Here is an 18387-nt window from a genome sequence, read left to right as displayed (position 1 = left end):
AGGTAGCAAAACTCTACCAAATTTTAGTCTCATTTCTCATATTTTCTCTCTAGAATTTTATGAGAATGTCTAGCATAATAGGCTAACCTTCTTGGGAAGGTTATGATGATCCTATATGCACTATGACTTTGTTTGGTATTTTTGATTCACCATGTGCTTAAAATTTATATATTTGAGTGATTTATTTTCTTTCATCTCTATTTCTTTATCTTGTTATCTATAATTATGTTTACTAATAGTATATAGATTTTGTCAAGCACTTTCTATGTATTATCAAATTAGTGAAAATAATATAGATAATATTTTTATCATTTTCTCCATCTCATCCATATATATTTACTTTTGCTAAAATCTATATAGAATTAGTCATGCTCTTTCTATGTATTTTATAAATGGTAAAAGTAATATTTGTGTTAGGTTTTATGTCCAATCTTGTATTGCATTATTGTCAATGATATAATGTCACTTTTAGATTTCTCATAAGATTTATCTCATCTTTCCATGGTAAAGAATAATAATCACTTGAATACATTTTTGTAAAATATATTTGTGCTTTAATGTTAAATCTTCCAAATGAATAGTTGGGATGTGAACTATCCATTTGTGTAATTTTTGTGAATCAAAGATCCAAATAAATGAGTATGCATATTGGTGATTCTTGATCCTTCCTACTTGTTACCTATTGTTACATCACATTTTAATCTATCTTTATTTCTAATTTTTAAATCTCTAAAACAACAAAAATATCACTTGTTCTATTTTCCTCACATTATTTTATCTCTAACATTTATTTATTGATTAACTTGTTCTTTTACCTCCTTGTGGAATCGACCGCCTATCTATACTACGACTACCGCTAAGTAGAAGTCACGTTTGGGCGTTAAACAAATTTTGGCGCCGTTGCCGGGGAGGTAATAGTGAAAAAAAAAAGTTTTTCAATAAAATTTTGAAAAGAGGTAAGTAATTCTATCCTTTTATTTTTGTGTATATTTCTCTAGGATTTTTTTTTTAGATTTATCTTATTTACTCTTAAAAAAAAATCACTATCATTATTTTTTTATTGTTATTTTAGTTTTTCATTTTTCTTTGTCATTGTTGTGCCAAAAAAAAAAAATTGTTATCCTTTCTTTTTCTTAGTTTATTTTATTTTATTTTTTTTGTTATTTTTCTTAGTTTATTTTGTTGTTATTTTGTTAGCTTTCTTTTTCTCTTTTTATTTATTATTGATGTAAAAAAAATAAAAAATAAAAACTTGTTGTGTGTTTATTTAGTCTTTTTTCTTGTACCTTATTTTACTTTATTTTATTTAGTTTTTTTTTTCTTGTAACTTATTTTATTTTGTTGTTATTTATTTATTTTTTTTAGATTTTTCATATTTACTCAAAAAAAAGTAAAAAAAATAAATCACTATCACTATCATTATTTTTATTGTTCATTTTTAGTTAGTTTTTCATTTTTTTTCATTGTTGTGCTAAAAGAAACAAAAAAAAGAAAAAAAATTGCTATCCTTTCTTTTCTAGGATTTGTTATTGTTCCTTTTGTTATTTTTTTTTCTCTTTTTTTTTATTATTGTTGTAAAAAAAAATTTAAAAGAAAAAAAAAAGCTTGTTGTGTGTATTTAGTATTTCTTGTTAATTTTTTTTTTCTTTTAGCTTATTTCATTTCATTTTATTTCTTTTTTATATTTTAAGTAAAAAAAAATAAATTGGATGTTTATCTTTTGCTAGTTTAGTCTTTATTTATTTATTTATGTTAATTACTTGTCTTTAGGATTTGTTACATTTTTCTTTATCTTACCTTGTGTTTTTTTTTTTGTGTTTGTAGGATTACTTTATATTTTACTTGTTTTTCTTCTTTTTTTTTTGTTGTAGGATTTTTTTTTCCATTGTTAGATTTGTATCTTTTTTTTATTTATTTATTTTCTATTTCTTGTTATTAGTTTTTTTTTTTTAATTTTTTAGGTTTTAAATCTTAAAAGGAAAAAATCATAAAATACAAAAAAAAAAACAATAATAATAAAAGCAAAGCTTGTTTTGTTAACATAAGCAATTTTTGCTTAAAGGCCAATTTGAGTAAAGTTCCATCCATGCTTACTTAGTAACCTCGGGGAGTTCTAGTAAGTGTTGGTTATAAGAGGACCGTTTTTGTGAATTGTGACCTCTCCACAATTATCTAGTAACCTCGGGGAGTTCTAGATAAAGTGTGGGTTTTAAGTGGGACCGTTCTAAAATCCTCAAATCGACCTGAAAACAAGTCAAACAAAAAAAATCAAAAATAAAAATAAAAAATCATAAAAACAAAATTTAAAAAAATGAATGAAGAAGAAAAGAAACGTTTCGAGATGTATTTTCCAATGTATTATTCTTCATTCGGAAACAACCATAATTCTAGTGCTACTGAGGGTACTAGCCATTTTAGGAGTGCATGCAAACTTAGTGTAAGAGATTACCGAGAACTTGAGGCCTTAGAAACTAAGTTTGAAAGAGAAAGTTACGAGGTTCCCGAGGTAGATTATGATGAACGTTATTGTGACTTTGCAAGAGTCGACCATAGGAATCATAATTCTAGTTGAACCAACCCCGTAGATTTTAGTTGGAAGCCTGAGTACAACTACCATGCACCGCCTCACATGAATTTTGAGCAAAGTTTTCCAAACTTCCCACATGAACCTCCATATAATGTCTGCACTAATACAAATTCCTTAGAGGACACTTTACGCACATTTATAGAGGAGCAAAGAGAATTCAATAGACAATTTGTGGAAGATTTTAAGGAAACTAGTACTCAACTTTCAGAATTGACCAACGCTATTCTTTCACATAATTTAAGTCAATTCCCGTCCCAACCTGAGGCTATAACACCATCCCCTACTCCTAGTTCAAAACCCGATGAGGATGATGTTATCACCATTTGGAGTGAAACTCTTTCCCATACCGAAATTCTTCCAACCACTCCAAAGACAAATGAGAGCTATCATACTCATGTGATAGACTTAATCGTTGAGGAAATCATACACATATTTGCAATGAAACATTCACCAAATTTCCTCCACGACTTTGATACCAAACATTTTCTTTATCCTGAAAATGTTACTAACGCTTCTATTTTTGAGACGTAGGATAAAAGAAAATTCATTTTTGATACAGGATAGTATGCAAATCTGCAGTTGGTAGACTTACCTGAGAGCGATGCTTTTCTCTACCAAAGACTGATCAGGTTTTATCTTTCTTTTTAGTGTGTTTTATTTTAATTTGTGTCTTTATTTTCTGTTGCAAATTTTACTTTTTGGGGTTTGGTTGTTGGTTATCATGTTCCTTTTTCTCGCACAATGCGCTTAACGTTAGACATTGAGGACAATGTCTCATTTAAAGTTGGGGGTAGTATGCATATTCATGCGTTGAAATATATTTTGATTACCATTTTGAAATTTTGAGTTAAATTTTTGCAAAATTCATGACTACAAAATATTTTTCTTTAAGTTTGGACAATTATCAGTTCATAGGTTTTTATTTTTTTATGTAGACTTTATTGATTTTGTGTTATCTCATAAATAAATATTGAATTTTGAGATTTGAGATTACGTGGATATTATTAATTTGATTTTTTTATTATAACTTTCTTATATTTATTTTTAAAATAATAAATAGTGGTGAGAAAAAATATTTTCATTTAAATTTTTTTTAAACAAAATATAAAAATAAAAGTTACGAAACACGGCGATAGGTGCTCTCTGGTTTCTCCATGGCGAGACGCAAGAAGAACAACCCAAAGCCTGCTACAAGTGCTAAGGTGACTGAATCTCCATTGCTCCATGCGACGTATGAGGGTCAAAGGTCTGAGGTTGATGAAGTTGTTTTAGAGGAGATGGAAGAAGTGTTTACAGATTCGATGGTGGATTTTCCAGAAATTGGTATTCAAGGACCAACTGAATTTGATGGAGCATCATCTGGAGGTAAGAAAATAGGCGAGATAGAGGAGGAGCTGGTTGCGGACGTAGGTGATTTTCAAAGCTAGGCGATGGATAAATGGTCTCAGTTCCGAGCCTTGCTTCCAAATCAAGGAGGGGCAAAACTCATATTTGAGGAACCAATTGTTCGAGAAGGCCAACGTATAGCTCAAGTCGACTTGGATGAGATCCAAGTTGAAATCTCGTTTTGGAATTCAGCGGTGGTATGTCAGGTTCTTGGGGCTAACCCTCCGTTTGCTGTTTTTGAAGGATTTATTAAGAGGATATGGGGTAAACTTGGCATTGAGAGAATTGCTAGGCTGAATAATGGTTTTACACTTGTGAAATTTCGTGATGAAGTCACTAGAGATCTGGTTTTGGAAGCTGGGGTGCTACATTTTGATAGAAAACCAGTGATAGTGAAGCCTTGGTCTGCTGATTTAGACACACTTAAGGCAGTGAAATCTGTTCCTGTTTGGGTTAGATTGCCAGGACTTGTGCTGCAATATTGGGGCACTAAGGGTTTGAGTGCTCTCATGAGCACGATTGGGGTACCGATTTTGGTAGATAAAGTTACTAAAGACAGGTCTATGATGCAATTTGCTAGAGTTTTAGTGGAGGTAGAACTCTCTGAGGATCTCCCTAAATCTGTTTAGTTTCTCAATGAGAAAGGATAACTAATGGAACAGCTTCTGGAATTTGAGTGGCTTCCTACTCAATGTAGAGGGTGCAAAGTATTTGGCCATACTGAAAGAATTTGTAATAAGAAGCAAAATGAGATTTGGAGGCAGAAAAGCCGGATTGGAGAGGAAGAGGCTAGACAAGGTCCAGTGGATCAGACACTATTATCAGAGGATAAAGATGATTTGAATGAGAGTATAGATACTAGTACTCAGAAATCGGTTACTAAGGAGTTGGCTAAGCCCCAGGAGATGTCAAAGCAACTGGAGCCTGTGACATCTGTAGTAAAGCATGATGTTACACCAGATATGAATTCCAGTGACAGAGATACTTCGGATTGGGTTACCCCAAAACGGGTTGGAGGAAATAAGAAGGCTACTCATAAGGCAAAGAACACTTTGACGAATTCCTATAGTGCTTTGCAAGATAAGGTATTGGAGGTTACAAACTTGGGACTAACAACAACAAGTTTATTTCATGGAGAATCACAACATTCTTAGCTGGAATTTTAGAGGTATTAATAAAAGAGAGAAACAGAAATCTTTGATTTCTTTTTGTTTTGTGAATAAAATTGGTCTAGGTGCTTTGTTGGAGACTAAACTTCGTGGTGATAAAATTGAGAAAATGATGCAATCTTTTTTCATTGGCTGGAACTATTTCACTGGTGCAGCTTCAGAAGGTCGATTGCTGCTTATTTGGCAGCGAAATTTGGTGTTTGTTGAAGTTTTAAAGGAGACTGGTCAGTTACTTCATGTCTGTGTTAAAGGCTTAAGGAATAATAAGTTGTTTTGTGTTACATTTGTGTATGGTAGAAATTCGATTGAGGAAAGAGTGCCTCTTTGGAGTGATCTGTCCGATCTTTGTTTCCCAGCCACCCCTTGGCTGTTGGCTGGGGACTTTAATGCAGTCATTGAGGGTTCAGACAGAATTGGTGGGCGCACCATTTCTTCCCTTGAGTTAGCTGATGCTCAAAATTGGAGGGCCTTGGGTTTAGTTGATGAGTTGCGCACTAGAGGGTCTCATTATACTTGGACTAATAAATAGGCCAATGAAGATAGAATTTTCTCGAAATTGGACAGAGTTTTAAAAAATGAAGATTGGTTGGACCTTTTTCCTCAAGCTGAGGCTGTATTCAACTGGGAATTGCTATCTGACCACTGTTACTGCATTATCAAACCAGAAGCTACTGTGAACTGTGGTATTAAGCTGTTTAGATTCTTCAATATGTGGACCGAACATGAAAATTTTAAACTTACTGTCTTGCAAAGCTGGTGCAAGCCTAGCAAAGGGTTTGGGCTGGATCGAATATGTAGGAAGTTGAGCAGACTTCAGATAGTGCTTCGCAAGTTCAATAAGCATATTATGGGAGATGTTGCTCAGAACTATGTTTTGGCTAAGGAGAAATTTCAGACTGCCCAAATGTCTCTTCAGAGTAATCCTCACTCGATAGAACTTCAAAGAGTAGAAGCTGCAGCAGGTGATAATTTTGCGTATCATGCTAGAACTTATGAGAGCTTCCTGAGACAGAAAAGCAAAGTGGACTGGCTTCGTTATGGTGATGACAACATGGCATATTTTCATGCTTGTTTAAAACAAAGAAGAGCCTCTAACTGTATCACTTTAGTAGTGACAGAATCTGGTCAGATAATTGAAAATTTTGATGATGTTGTAGGACACTTTGTGAATCATTTTCAGAAAAATCATGGGAAGCAAAAGCAGTGCATCAAGTCCCATTCAGCGTTCCTGTTTTAATCTTGGTCATAAACTGACTTTGGACCAGCAGATCAGTTTAGTGAGGCCTTTCACTACTAAGGAAGTAAAATACGCTTTGTTTAGCATTAACTCTATTAAAAGTCTGGGGCCGGATGGGTATGGCTCAGGTTTTTTTCAAAGTAATGTGGAGTGATTTAGAAGCTGAAATCTCAGAAGTCATATTTGATTTCTTTGAGCGCGGTATTCTGCCAGAGGAGGTGAATAAGGCTACTATTTGCTTGATTCCTAAGATTGATACTCCTACTCGGGCAGCGAATTCTAGGCCTATTGCGTTTTGCAATTCTATCTACAAGTGTTTATCTAAAATGCTTTGTGGTAGATTGGCAATGGTGCTTCCTAGTCTTGTTCATCAAAATCAAGGAGCGTTTGTTAAAAATAGATTATTGGCGCATAATATTCCTATTCTTCAGGATATTATTAAAGGTTATAAGAGGAAAAACATTTCCCCTAGGCGTGTGATGAAAATTGACCTGAGCAAAGCCTATGATATGCTTGACTGGAATTTTTTGGAGGAAATTCTCACTGAATTATGTTTTCCGTATAAATTCATCAATTGGGTTTTGGCCTGCTTGAAGGATCCTACTTATTTGATACTAATGAATGGTAGGGTTCAAGGGGATTTTAGAGGTCGGAAGGGTCTTAGGCAAGGAGACTCGATTTCTCCTTTGTTGTTTGTACTAGCAATGGAGTATTGTACCCGGTTGTTATGTCAAGCTTCCTTGGATAAGGGGTTTCGCTTTCATCCTAAGTGAAAGCATCTTAAGATAGTCAATCTTTGTTTTGCAGATGATTTGGTCATATTTTGCAAGGGTGTAACTAACTCAGTTCAGATATTGAGGGACAGTTTTAATGAGTTCTGCTTGGCTTCTGGTTTGTCTGCAAATATGGACAAATCTCAGGTCTATTTTGGAGGTGTGGCTGAAAGAGAATCTCGTCAAATGCTAGAGAGGCTCCAATTCTCAGAAGGAAACTTTCCTCTAAAATATTTGGGAGTTCCTCTTCGAACAACAAGATGGAAGGCTGGAGATTGTGCTATCATTATCAAAAAGATCCAACTGAAATTACATACTTGGGCGAGTCGTCACCTATCTTTTGCTGGGAGGGCGCAATTAATTAACTCTGTGCTTCTGAGTTTAAGATCTTTTTGGATGAGCATTTTTATTCTCCTTAAGAGTGTCACTAAGGAAGTGGATCGGTTATGCAGGAACTTCCTTTGGGGAGTTAAGGACAGCAATAAGCAGCGTAGTAGATTGCATCTTACTGCCTGGGATCAGGTATGCGTGCCAAAATGCATGGGTGGTCTTGGTTTCAAGGAAAGTTGTAACTGGAATAGAGTGCTTCTTACTAAGTTTGTTTGGGCTGTTTCAACTAAGCAAGATATTCTTTGGGTGAAGTGGGTGGATTCTATCTATCTGAAGGGTCAGGACTTCTGGAATTATATAGCCCCCCAGGATGTGAGTTGGTATTGGAGGAGATTGGTCAAGCTAAGAGCTGTTTTCCCTGCGCAAAGTCTAGAGGAGGCAGTCAAGCATAACAAATTATGTTTGAAAGTGTTGTATCACAGGTTGCTTAACAAGGATAAAGTTGATTTTGCTAATGTGGTCTGGAGCTCTTTGGCTGTACCTAAGCACAGATTCATCCTTTGGCAAGCTACACTTGGCCATCTGCTCACGCGTGATAATCTTAGTTTCTGTCATCTGGATCTGCCCACAGTGCTATGCCCGGTTTGTGAAGAGGAGCAAGAGTCCCACTCTCATCTTTTTTTTGCTTGTCCTTTCTCTCGGCAGGTTAGATCTCAGTTGGAGTATTGGCTGGGTAGAGGTATTTGGCCGAGTTTGTTTGATGAGTGGTGTTCTTGGATGGCTGGTAAGCCGAAGGGGCTGAAGCAGCTTGTTGTTGCTGCTGCTTTAGCAGCAACTGTCTACATGATATGGAGGAATAGGAACAATTGTATATTTGAGTTTAGTTCACTTTCTGTTGGCTTTGTTGTTCAAATGATCAAGTACTTTGTGAAGGGTAGGCTGACTAGACTTCCTAAGAAGAAAATTAGGAAAAATGACTTAGCTTTTTTTGAGAGAGTTGTTCAGCTATAAGGCTGTGTAATTAGATTTGATTTTGTGTGGTTGTACTTGGTTTGTTTGTTCTCAATATAATTTTCTTTTCATAAAAAAAAAAGTTACGAAACACTTTTTTTTTATTTTTTATAAATAAAAAACAAAAATAGTTACCAAAATCATTTTTATTTTATAAAAATAAAAAAAACATAAAACAAAAGTATATTTTTATTTTTGTGGTTAAAATATTTAAAAACACTAAGCATAATTATTTTAGTTTTGTCATTAATTTTTTACAATAATTTTTTAAAGACAGTGTTTTTGTAAATAAATATCCTAATAAAAGAGAGCCCTTCCACACAAAATCCATTCGAATGATCATCCAATTGGGCTAGCATGATGAGAAAAAAAAAAAAAAGCCCTGCTGAACAAAGCATGCAAGCTGGGGGTTTAACTTTTAGTCTTTGTTTGGTAGAGATAAAAAGTGGAAAGAATGAATAATTTCGAGATACAATTGGAGAGAAGATAAAAAGATGGGTAATTTGGTAGTTGAGAAAATAGAGAAGAAAAGAAAATGAAAAGAAAAAAGTAATGGGGTCCACACTAAAATCTTTCTCTCCAAATTGGAGAGAAAATAAAGACGTTCGGGATTTATAGGAGCAAAATATCCTTGACAAATTGACTAAAAAAATTCTTGTAGTATTTTTTAATATATTATTGTTAATATATATATTTAAATTATATTTTTGACCTCAAATGTTAAATATCTCAACACATAAGTACTATTTTAGTTTGTTTAAATTTGTTCTTATGTTTATTAGATTCTTATTATTTTAGCTATAAAAAATAATTTTATAAAATCACACATTATCAACAATCATAGATAATATTTCATATATAATAAAACATATACATACCATCCTTATCATCATGATATTTATAAGTATACTAGACACAAGCAACGTGCATTATGCACGTTTGCTTAGTTTTATGTGTAGAATTTATTAATTATTTTTATTAAATTTATATTAATGTCATATAAATTTCAAATAAAAATATCATATTTTAATTAAATAATTTATTTATTTATTTTTGTTTAAGTTTATGTTTATTCTAGTTTTTGAATTTGAGAGTGACAACAAGAGATTATATATTATATGTTTAATGTAATATTAAATATTATACGTGTATTTTGTGTCAAAAAAAAAATATTATACGTGTATTTTAAATTTAAGTTTCTTGCTAGTTTAAAAAAAAACAATTTGTTGCTAATTGACAGTAGATTATATTATAATATTATTATTCTGATAAGTGAGTTTAGGTTTAATTAAATTTTATTTAACTTATAAAACATATGATTTTATTATTTTTAAATAATTATCATTGTAAAATATATCAAAAATATCATATTTTAATTTATTTAATTATTTATATTTTTAAATAATTATTATTGTAAAATATCTCAAAAATCTTATTTTAATTTGTTTAATTATTTATTATTTTTAAATAATTATCATTGTAAAATATCTTATTTTAATTTTTTAATTATTTATTTTATTTTGTTTAAGTTGAAGTGTTTACAAACTACCGTTAAATATAAGAATATTCTGTTAAATATAAGAATATTATGTTAAAGTTATCATTAAAAATAATAAAAAACGGTTAAAACCAAGAATTTCTGTTATCTACATACTTATTATATAAAAGAGATGTATTGCCAACTATTTATCTTATCTTCATAATAAGTTTAAAAAAAATATTTTTATTTATGCTATATGTGACAAAAATATGTTTTTTAAATAATAAATAATACATAAAAATTAAAGTAAATATTAATACAAGAGTATAAATGTTAAAAAAATATTTCTTTCCTCTCAATTTCAATTTTAACTTAAATACCAAACAAATTAAATAAAATAAGTATCTTTTCTATCCTTATACCAAACAAGCCTCCCTATTTTTTTCTCTCCTCCCTATTTTTTTTCTCTCCTTCCCATTTTCTTTCATTCCTACCAAACATAGCGCCGACTCGGAACGGTCGAGAACAGGAGGGAATCATCTTGGCCGCTTGGCCGACCTCACACCACATTTCTTCTTCTTCTTGACTCCTATTCGTTTATGGTTTATGGTGTATGCTCTTGCTCAATGTCACTCTCGATAGCTTAGCACCATGGCCATGGGAGTACCAAGCCTAAAAAATGAGTTCAGATACTTGTCAAGGTCTCGTCTTCTCTTTTCTCTCATTTTTCATATCCCACAGCCACACACAGCCTCACCTCTGCCCTTTCCAGCTATTTTCTTGGATTTAGATCAGTTTCGATCAAATTCTTTGTGTAATCTGCCAAACTCTTTGATTTCCTCATCTGGGTCCTTCTCAGTTTCTGCTCCCAAATTCTCAATATTTGGTCATGGAATCGAATTGGTGAGCCCTCGCCGCTGTAAGGGTTTGAGGCCATTCTCAGCTTCGTCAAGCAAAGAGCTCTCGAATTCTGGAACGCTGAAAAGGCCGAGTTCAGCTGAGAATGCGTGCGTGAGGAATCCCGGTCCTGAAAGAACCAGATCGAAAGCGTTTTGGAAGAAAGCTTGGGAAATTGTTGATTGGATTAAAGGGGGTGAGAATGATTTGGAGTTCAAATTGAATGGGGTCAATGTAAGTCTATCTAATGCTCTCATCACTCTGATTTTGCAGTTATTAAATTCTGAGAAAGTTTCTGCTTTGCGTTTCTATAACTGGATTAAAGATTCAAGACCTGGTCTTGGTCGTAATTATGATATTTGTAGTTTGATAGTTGATAATTGTGGAAGGTTAAGTGATTACGAGACAATGACTTGTACTTTGAATGAGTTTAGTAAAAAAGGAATTTGCTTGACTCAAAATGCATTTTGGTTCATACCGGAGTTGACCTCAAATGGGGGCTCTCTCAAGAATTACGTGAGTGAAGTTGTAATGATATTGAATGGAGTTGGTGGAACATGTAGATCTTCTGGAGTTGGCTCTTTGATTCAGATGTTTAGCAGCTTAGGCTCATTTAAAATGGCCAAGTTTGTAATGGAGATAACAGAGATGAACACGACTTATTACAATATCATGATTAAAGAAACATGTCGCAGATGTGATATTGAAGGTTCAAGAGCTCTAGTTCATGAAATGAGGCAACTGGGTTGTAAACCAAATGTCACAAGTTACAATCTTTTTCTTAGTAACTTGTGTAAGAGTGGTGAACGTGCTGAAGAATTACTTAAAGAAATTAAAGCAATGGATTGTTCTCCTAATGAATTAACCTTTGAGATTATTATTTCCCACTTGTGTGAAGTTGGGCAGTTTGATTTAGCCATAGAGCTTTTGGATAACATGATGTTACGAGGACTTAAACCTCGGCTTACAACACATGCTGTCTTTGTCAGGGGTTACTTTAAAGTGCGTAGATATGAGGAGGCACATAAGTATGTGGTTGATGCATGTTTTAAGCATAGTTACTCGAGCAATGTAGTTTACAGCTTGCTTGCAGATCTTTATCTAAATCAAAAAGATTTGGTCAGTGCCCAAACTGTTATCTCCGAGATGATTGGAAAGGGTCTTAGGCCAAGTATTCGTGTTTATATGACACTGTTGAAAGGTCTCCAGAGTATGGGCAGGGATGACGAGGCTAGAGATTTAGAGAAGAGATTCTCTAGTCTTGATTTTAAGGACAGAATTACAGAAACGGGATAATTCTATGTTGACGGAGTGATTTATACAGACATGTAACCTTTTCATTCTCAGAGTTTTTATATGGGCGGGAGCTTCTCATTTATGGATTAACTGGTCAAATTTACTACCGTGGAACATCGTATGGCTGAAACAAAAGTGTCTGAGAGCTTTTTGGCTGAAGTTGTACAGATGAGTTTTAGTTTCCCATTCTATATCTAAAATAGAACAATTCATCGAGTTCCAGGTGAGTTTGAAAAGGATTAGCTTTTTCTATTGCTTCCTTTTCGCTGTATTTTTTCTCATTTTTTTTATAAAGAGCAAAACCATTATCAGTCATTCAGGGATGCGTTTTGTCCAGGTTTTTGGACCGTCCTAGAAGTGAGGCACCTATAACAAGAGGTATACTCAACATAGTAAGAACTTTTTGAATGACCTAAAGACACGCAGAAGTCCCTTTTTGTAGTGATCTATACTTCTATCACAATTCTTTGGCGTAAATATATCTCCATATTTTACAGCTAAGAAGAATTCGTATCCCTGATTTTTGTAATTCGACTTGTTGGTCTGTACAAAGAAGCTTTTTCCATTACATCTCATATTGAATCATCAAGTCTTCTAGACTTTACAAGATGCACCTCTCAGTTTCGCCATCTATAAATGCTAGATGTTAACAGACAGTTATTCCTAGTAGTTTCCAATTTCATCTCCTCGTACCAAATATCAGTTTTTCTCCTATGACTTTCATCGTATTATTGGCTTTATGCTGATTGACGTGTCTGTATCTCAAATCCTGAAAAAGCTTTCCATTCATAACTGACGTTTGTGGTCTTTGTTGGTTCATTCAGATGAGCCTGCCTTGCATACTTTTTTATTTATTTATATTGGACTGGCCTTTACACATTTGACCTATTTTAAGAAACAACTGCCCTTTCTCACCGCCAGCTCGGCGGAGTCTTGGGTCTGCATGGTAACATGGCGCTGTAAGTCTAATAAATCCAAATAAATGAGCATACTCGACAAACCAAACCACATGTCGGTGTCCTAGTCCACATAAAAAGTCAGATATTACTAATAAGATTACCCATAAATGAAAACAAAACAAAGCTTGTATTTACATGTGTACAATTGAAAATAAGAGCCAAACTAAAGCTTGGATAATGTTTTAATTGGATTCATTGCACAAATCTTGCAGCATCAAATGAATTTCTGTTCTTAAGCACAGAAACATGGCTGCCAATAATAATTATGTTACTTTTATGAAGTGATAATACCTGTTGTCAGGGCCCTTATGTTCCAAATCACCAGAAACAGTATCCAGAGAGCACTGCATACATAAGATACGATCTATTTGGTCAATGGAGAATCATTAGCAACACAGCTTATTAAAAACCGACTATGAATTTTCCCAGTAGATTGTCTACCTGAGCATATTGTCTATGACCTGGTAGACTTCTTGGAAGTATGTCTGCCAAAGTTGAGTTTGCTTTTGTTTTACCAGTTTTACCGCCAATAGAAGAAGATGATTACTTGAGTAAGTTGTTTACGAGATGAAACAAGGATAGAATCATTCCCCAATGCAGTTTTTGAAGTGTTGCATTTTCCTTCCTACAACATTCCTGCTCTGTGCTTTTGCAATGAATTTATTATGTGGAGATTGTTTTTTCTTCTGGGTTAACTTTATACCCTCATTTGTACCCCTGCTTCATTTCCCTAGAAGAAAAAGGACGGAAAATAAGAGGAAAAATTACAGAAGCAACTTCAAACTAAGTTGCAGATTTATTCATGTTCAAGGTACGTTGAAAAAGCAACACCCGTCAATCTGATTATGCATACAAGTAAACAACTGGGTAAAACGTAAAGAACAACCTTAACAGCACAAGAGTTTAAAAACTGATTTTTTATTTTGTTTTTTTTTCCTTCTAGTTCTTTTTCTCAGGTAAGGCACCTTTTTTAACATAAAATAGTTTCAAGATTTGTTCTTCTTTTATAACTCATCATCCCATTTTACTCGAGCAATCTAATATCTAAATGTTGCATAAAGAGAAACCGTAATTCAGAATATACACATGGAAATACATGCATTAAACAGATACACAAATATGAATAACAGATCACTTTATTATTGTTTGTTTGGTGAAATGATGCGGAAATTCCCATGGTGGACCTCAACTTTGGAGGACAGTTTTAACTTTCTATTAAATGGATTAAATATGAGACAAGATTATAGCAACGAAGAGTTTAAGATAAGTAATCATAGATCTTATTTTTTAAGTAAGTGTAAGAACTCTGGTAGAATTTAGAACAAAGAACCAAAGTTGCTACCTGGGTTTTTGGTTTATTTGCTTTATCCTTGACTGAGTAGGAAACAAGGCTTTCACCCTGGACAAATTGTGAGTTCTTGGTGGTGGGAGTATGTGAACCGGAAGTTCAGAAGTGAAAGTTGATTAACTACTCTTACTATTTTACCCACTTTAATGAACACATAAAAATCAGATTTAGCTTAAGTAAAGGTGCAGAAAAATAAAAATGGCGTATTCATTTTTATATGGTTCAGTTATGATTTATCAGAACCTATTCCATGAGACTTTGTCTAGAGGTGAAGTAAATCTACTAAAAATATTCAAAATTATTACAAGTTACAATGCAGTAAACACAATTTAAAACCCCCTTTAAAATTACTTTACAATACAAGCAATCAACTCCCTATTTTTGTGAAAGCCTTCAAGCAACATTAGAATTGTGGTTTGTTGAACTCCTTCCAGCTGCCAGACTCCCTCCAGCTTTCGCTCAAGCTCCCCTTGAGACTTAGCCTAAACTCCCTTCAAGCTTCAAACTAGAAAATACAAAATGAATGGTAAAGAATCACCAAAACGCTATGGGTCAATGAACAATGAAGCAATGAATGCTTTAGACCTTTGCAGAGAATATTTCTTGATAAAAATAGTTTTTAGCTGCTAAAAAAGGCTAAGTAAACACGAACAAAGAAAATATATATATTAGGGCACAAATATAGAAAGATAGCTTACCATGACATGTGCTAAATTAAAATCACGTGTTTAGTGTTTCCAATATCTTATCATTTAAAAACATGTCTTTAACATGATATTCAAAATACGAGATTAATAAAATGAGTTTTCAGTATGTTAACATGCAAATGCATGTCTAAACATGATGTTGAATTCATGACAAAACAGATGCATTTACAAACTTCTGTGAACAATGAACCTGATGGATTTTCAATTTAGAAAGACAAGATAAAGTACCACAAAAACAACAACTGAATTAACAAAAGGAACCTAGGTACACCAAAGCAAAGTTAGCCAACTGCTCAAAATTTATCAGAGTACCAACAGTGTATTTATCTAAAACATAGTAGGCAATAAACAACACAGATTAGTTTATGAAACAAAAGATAACATAAAAAGTCCATGATGTCAGGAACTACTCCCCCTTAGTTTGATTTGTGGAATGCAGAGGGCCCTACTTTCGGGAACAAAATGGTTCCATCTGAAGGATCTCATGTTCAGAGAGCATGTCAAAGTAGTTTATCGAGCTACTTGGAAGAGGACTTGGGCTTCTTGTAACAATTCTTGGTGCCAGGAGGCACAACAAACTCCCCCTGAATTGTAGGTGCCGCAACAGTCGGAACAGCAGGAGGAACAAGAGAAGTAGCAAGGGGCGCTTCACCGGGAGGATCATCAGCAACCTCAGGAGCAGCAAGAGGGTCAACTTGAGGCTCCCCTTGAGAAGTTTCCGCTATACCAGGACAGAAGCTGCTGCAGGAGCCACATGAAGGTTGGTCGGGGGTTGGGTCGCTAGGCTGTGGAAGCGGAGGAGATGGGTCTCGGTGGACAGGTGTGGAGGCGGAGGGTTTTCGGGGGATGGTGGTGGGGAGGGCTCGGAGGGTTTTGGGGAGGGAGACGGGGCATAAAGGCGGGTGGTGAAATAGAGGAAATGGGTGAGAGAGAGAGAGATAGTGAGTTTGAGAGGGAAACCGAAAAAAAAATTAGAAGGAAAAAGAAATGAAAAAATAAACAAAAAAGAAATTACTGATTTGATTTTTTTGTTTTTTTAAATAAAAATTAAAAAAACAATAGAAGTAACAAAAAAAGACATAGTAATGTTTTTTTGGTATTTTTGTAATTTTTTTAACACAAGAGAACAAAACAAGAGCACAGACATTAAAGCTAAAATAGATAGCATAAAACCAAAAAAAATATGCAAAAAGATAAGCATCAAGCTAAGAGACACAAAGCAAAATGGGAGATTTCCTACACATTGTTGAAACAAACAAATGACTTGTTGTAACATAGACCTAACAGATGCAAAATTGAGACCTAACAAGGTACAAGACACAACTCATCAAGGCAAATGCAAAGAAGGTCAATATCCATAAGTGTGTGAAGTGTCCTTATGAGCTGCCTACTATTGAATAACCAAGCAGACTCTCCCTTAAAATTATTTTTTTGTTTTTTTGTTGTTGTATAAACCCCCTCAGCAGTTACCAATTAGAGTGTTAAGCACATAGGTAGCCCTCTCCACGGGCACACAATCCTAAGTGAATGAGCGAACTACACGAAGCAAAGTGACCCAATAGTAGCTTTCGCACTAAATAATAAAGTCACTCTAATAGGGGAGACAATTCAATGCAATTAACAAGAATGAGAAGTCATGCATCAATTAGGATGACAAGAGAGAAATAGCAAGCCTACACCACTTCAAGACATATGACTGTATGAAGAAAGTTGAAGAAAGATTCACATATAAAAATAGTCAAGATAAAAGATGAAATCTCAAACAATATTGCTTATTTCTTAATGCCACATGTTATCACTCAAACATACAAACTCCTATTGACTTTCTCAAGTGAACAAAAGTTTGTAAACTCAAAGCCTTAGTAAACAAATCAGCAAGTTGACTTTCAAATGCAACATGAGATAATGTAATGGTTTTAGACTCAACTAACTCACGAAGAAAGTGGTGGCGGATGTCGATGTGTTTGGTGCGAGAGTGTTGGATAGGGTTTTTGGAGAGATTGATGGCATTTGTATTGTCACAATCGATGGTCAAAGTGTCAAGACAGAGATCTGTTTCATCCGAAGAATTTGAGTGCAACAACTTCTGGCGGCAATGTATTCAGCTTCGGCGGTGGAGAGTGAGATGGAATTTTGTTTTTTACTGTGCCATGAAACAATGTTGTTCCCCACATAGAAGCACTCACCTAAAGTACTTTTCCTATCATTAAGGTTACCTGCTCAATCAGAGTCACTAAAACCAACTGTAATGCCCTGGTTACCCCAGAACAGTTATGGTGAACGGTGAACCGGAAATTTGACCCGCTACCCGAGTCCTTTGGTTAAAAACGTGATCTAAGTGTTAATATCAGGTTAAGGTGAAAAACCAGCAAAAAGGAAAGGGTACTTTTCATTAAGTAAATAAACTGCTCATGAGCCTTTCAAAATATTTACAAGTAGTTTGTAATACAAAAGAGTCACTACAGTTCCAAATTTACAATCCCCGCCGGCCTAAGCGGCAAAAATAGGGTAAACCCCTAGTCCCTCCGAGAACTCCTTGACCGTGGCGGTCAAGCGGCCCTGTATGTACATCACATCGGCCCAAGCTCTCCACTCAAGGCTGGCCAAGCTTTTCCTTTCCTTTACCTGCACCACATAGCACCCATGAGCCAAGGCCCAGCAAGAAAACATAATAAAACATGATGTAATATCAACAACGACCATAATAACCATTCAGGACTATCAGTCCAACAAATAGGTGACAATAGCCAAAAGTCACAGTAATGAGCATCGCTCCCTCTAGCCATGTGACGATAGGGTCACCAGGGCTTAACTGATAAGTGATTTCTTTCATAAGCATGTTCAGGACAGGTGCATGGTGATTGGTCACCAACATAACCTTCCTCACGACTCTAGGGTCGAAACTATGGACAACGTCCCTTAGCCACGTGACAAACGGTCACCGGGGTCATATACCTTGGCTATAGTCTTCTGGTCGTAGACCAGGCAAGCACTTATAAGTTCATCGACCTTAGGGCCGGTCCCGCATTAATGCCATAGAGCCATTCAATGCGTGATCATCGACTTTAGAGTCGGTCCCTAACTAGTCAGTGTCTCAGACAGGTAATCAACATTCATTAGCATTTAATATGCAATCCACGTTCACATATATCAACCAACATGCCCCAATATCAAACCATGCATGTCATATACCTGTACAGGGTGCAA

General features: G+C 34.6%; 1 protein-coding gene across 1 annotated transcript; it reads left to right on the top strand.

Annotated features, from left to right (window-relative positions):
- Nucleotides 1–10416: 10416 nt before the first annotated feature.
- Nucleotides 10417–12973, top strand: LOC133803406 (pentatricopeptide repeat-containing protein At1g05670, mitochondrial-like). The gene is made up of 2 exons (XM_062241442.1): nucleotides 10417–12389; nucleotides 12504–12973. The coding sequence occupies exon 1, from the start codon at nucleotides 10625–10627 to the stop codon at nucleotides 12164–12166; it is 1542 nt and encodes a 513-aa protein (XP_062097426.1). The 5' UTR covers nucleotides 10417–10624; the 3' UTR covers nucleotides 12167–12389; nucleotides 12504–12973.
- The last annotated feature ends 5414 nt before the right edge of the window (nucleotides 12974–18387 follow it).

Source organism: Humulus lupulus, chromosome X (genome assembly GCF_963169125.1).
Source record: "Humulus lupulus chromosome X, drHumLupu1.1, whole genome shotgun sequence".
Classification (NCBI taxonomy): Eukaryota; Viridiplantae; Streptophyta; class Magnoliopsida; order Rosales; family Cannabaceae; genus Humulus; species Humulus lupulus.
Note: the sequence above shows the minus strand (reverse complement) of the source record. Positions and strands in the feature narration are given on the sequence as shown.

What these genes read in the sequence shown, in the direction of transcription:
- LOC133803406 (XM_062241442.1), top strand. Translation starts at nt 10,625, where the DNA reads ATGGCCATGGGAGTACCAAGCCTAAAAAATGAGTTCAGATACTTGTCA.